The 3,207-nt window shown below is 32.8% G+C and overlaps 2 protein-coding genes across 3 annotated transcripts; one reads left to right on the top strand and one right to left on the bottom strand.

Annotated features, from left to right (window-relative positions):
* Positions 1-69: 69 nt before the first annotated feature.
* Positions 70-978, top strand: LOC108770125 (uncharacterized; the record flags this gene model as incomplete). The annotated part of the gene is made up of 2 exons (XM_018521486.1): positions 70-235; positions 375-978. Coding segments are annotated over 2 exons (770 nt in total), but the record flags the coding sequence as incomplete, so codon positions are not given.
* Positions 979-1,459: 481 nt separating this feature from the next.
* On the bottom strand, positions 1,460-3,174 carry LOC108757383 (uncharacterized). 2 transcript variants are annotated; one of them, XM_018521709.1, is made up of 5 exons: positions 2,693-3,174; positions 2,242-2,591; positions 2,089-2,148; positions 1,875-2,016; positions 1,460-1,796 (listed from the first exon to the last, which is right to left on the bottom strand). In XM_018521709.1, the coding sequence occupies exons 1-3, from the start codon at positions 3,043-3,045 to the stop codon at positions 2,102-2,104; spliced, it is 750 nt and encodes a 249-aa protein (XP_018377211.1). In that variant the 5' UTR covers positions 3,046-3,174; the 3' UTR covers positions 1,460-1,796; positions 1,875-2,016; positions 2,089-2,101. The 2 variants fall into 2 exon arrangements, with proteins under 2 accessions (XP_018377211.1, XP_018377120.1); XM_018521618.1 differs by having other exon boundaries at positions 1,875-2,148.
* Positions 3,175-3,207: the final 33 nt, after the last annotated feature.

Here is a 3,207-nt window from a genome sequence, read left to right as displayed (position 1 = left end):
ATTATACTTTTTATTAAGTAATTAAAACCTGTATATACTCTAACCTCAATTTAATATTATACTATATAGGAGAGGATTTGGAGGATCGTTTTGTTCAACTAAGAAATCAGCTGTCAAAAAAACTACGTGAAATGAGACAAAAGCCCCCCAGTGGTTCTGGTGGTGGAGTCAAAACTGTCCAATGGCCACTAATGGGTGCAATGAGTTTTTTGATTCCACATATTAATCCACGCAAGTAAATATCTTGTGTCTCACAATGTAATTTATAGAATATTTTTTCTTGGTTGTAATAAATTATATAGAGAAATATATATGTCTTTACAACATCTTGAAAAGCAGATGATTATTGAGTGTACAATTATGATTGATTTCAGAACAAGAGGATCTCTATCTCAAGCTACGCAATCTACGCAGCTTATGCAGCCAAAAGAAAGTCCATCAGTATCGTCTGTTATATCAGTACCTGTACTGTCTCCATCTGCACCAACAGTGTCTTCTCCATCGCCACTACTATGTACAGAGACAATATCTTCACCACGATCATCCTCTTCATGTAATTTTTCATGCCTAGAGACAAGTTCATCTTCATTGTCTAACAATGAGTTGATTTTGAATGTATGGGAAAGTTCTAATGATAATGTTGTGACAAATGTGATCGAAGATAACAGTTCTTCCATAGTTGAGGATATAAATGTCTCGTCATTTATTAAGAAAAAAGTCACTACTCCTCCTCCTGACATTTTTCATTCCTCGAAAAAGAAAAAACATAATATTGAAGATATGCTAATACAATCTTCTGCTGCTTTTCAAGATGCTGCAAAGGCAGTTTCATGCCTAGTACCAACAGCAACTGAGACAAAACAAAGTAAGAATCCCTATGCTGGAGCAATAATAGCAGCATTAGAAGACGTTTCTACGGAAAAGTTATTGGACTGTTTTTTAACAATAATGAATACTATTAAAGAATATCGTTCCTGATTACATTACGCAATTCTTTTTCTTATACTTTATTTTACAAGATTTTATTTGATTACTATATAAAATTTTGTATAGCATTGTATTTTATTTGAATATTATAAGCATCGACAATGTAAACGTGATTGTAAACACAGTATTATTATATTTAATTTTAGTTTAGTTTCATTCGTCGTTTATTCGTAGAGTTAAAGAGATGGTTTTTGTTATAAGGACACAAACTGTATTACTATAAACAGTATTATATTTATTTTTAGTTTAATTTGATTTCTTTTCTGTTGATAGAGCTAAAGATAATTTTTTATTTTATGAGAACTGTTATATTTGTGAATACTAATTTAATAATATAATAGTTGTGGAGTCATCGAATGGATGTTGTAAAATTATAAAGAGAATAAAATACAATGTATTTTTATTACAATACACTTTTATATGTTATTTATTTAATATGTTTTTAGTTTCTCTCAGGTACATTTATTCCTGGATGTATTCTAGCCCACTGCCAGGGAATTTGACCTACATTACTTAAAAAATATTCAGCAATATTATTTCTCAATGCAATTGCATCTGTTGTTGCTCTATTTGCTCCTATTCTATGCAGTGGTTGTATATTTTGAGTCATTATATTATTGCGCCATTCTCCTGGTGTAATATTATCGTCTTCATCATATTGGTCAATGTAGGAGGGAGGACAATACTGTTTGAATCCAGCTATGTGTTCTTCCCGTTTCATGAGAAAATTGTGAAGACATATCGTAGAGAGTACAATACTTTCTACCGTTTTTAACTTCATGCTTAAGCATGTTCGCAACACTCTCCACCTTGACAAATATTTTAATTTTATATAAATGTGATATCAAATGAAATTTATTTAATCTAAGTTTGTCAGACTTATTTACCTTGATGCCAATATGCCAAAAGCATTTTCAATGATGTTCCTCGGCCTGGACAATCTATAATTGAAAACTTTTTCTCTTTTTCCTAAATTATTTTTTCTTGAGTATGGTCGCAAGAGATCTGTTCGAAGTGGAAACGCTTCGTCTGCAATAAAAATGTATGGCCATTCTTTATTCCATCCTTCCACTCGAGACTGTGGAGGTAAATTCAGAGTACCTCTCTATAATGCCTAGCCAAAGGCACTAGCAGTAAAAATACTGCTGTCATGATGTGAACCTAAAACAGTATTGCAATAAAAAATCTACACCTTTTGATAAATTTGATTTCTTTAAGAAAAAAAATATGCACAATTAAGGTGATTCAATATACCATAGCTTCCTATATCTATCCACGTAAAACAATAATTTGCGTCGCAAATTGCCATCAGAACCATACTATAATACTGTTTATAATTGAAGAAATTAGAACCACTTCGTGGGGAGCACTGTATCCGAATATGTTTGCCATCTAAGGCTCCCAAACAGTGAGGAAAGTTCCATCGCTCGTCAAATTTATTTGCAATGAGTTTCCACTGTTCCTCATTTGGTGTAGCAAGATGTATAGATTTTAGTGTCTCCCAAATGACCTCGCATGTTTCTTCGATGATGGCGTAGCCAGTTGATTTCCCTATTTTCCAATATTCACAAAGATGTGGCAATGTGTTTCCTGATGCCAGGAAGCTATATCATATTCAAATGAAAACAAAATTAACATTCTCTTTCAAGTTTCTAATAATTATACTAATGTACAATGAGCTATAGTTCTCTTAATAAATACGTACCAAATTGTGAAAGCTAGACGAAATTGAGGAGTAAGATAGTCTCGATAACTGTTCTTTTGCAAACGAAAAGATATCATTCCCAGGAGTTCGTCAAATTGATTCGGTGTCATTCTTGTTAGTTTAAAAAACTTTTCATGGTCATTATTCTTGTATTTTATAAATGTTTTTTCAAACGCTCCTACTTGTGCACGTTCACGATAGAAGGGATGCACCCACCAACGACGCTTTTGAATTTTCTTTCTCAAATACATCATAACATTTAATAAGTATGTATTACCCGCACAGAGCATAAGTAATAATGATGTTCGTACTATTGGTCTCATAATTTGTTTAAATGCTGCTATGTTGCACATAACCTTCCGCTGCCTGATCAGCACTATGCATGGCACCACGCCTTAAAGATTATGTCCATGAATGTTGTGGACTACTTGATGTAACAGGTTAAGTTTTATAGCTTACTACTTAGTGCTTATAGCTTAAAGCCTAATGATTAAAGCAAGGTTGTGGACGAGGCA

This window comes from Trachymyrmex cornetzi, unplaced genomic scaffold, assembly GCF_001594075.2.
Source record: "Trachymyrmex cornetzi isolate Tcor2-1 unplaced genomic scaffold, Tcor1.1 C3977661, whole genome shotgun sequence".
Classification (NCBI taxonomy): domain Eukaryota; kingdom Metazoa; phylum Arthropoda; class Insecta; order Hymenoptera; family Formicidae; genus Trachymyrmex; species Trachymyrmex cornetzi.
This window is presented reverse-complemented; position numbering and strand designations above follow the sequence as displayed.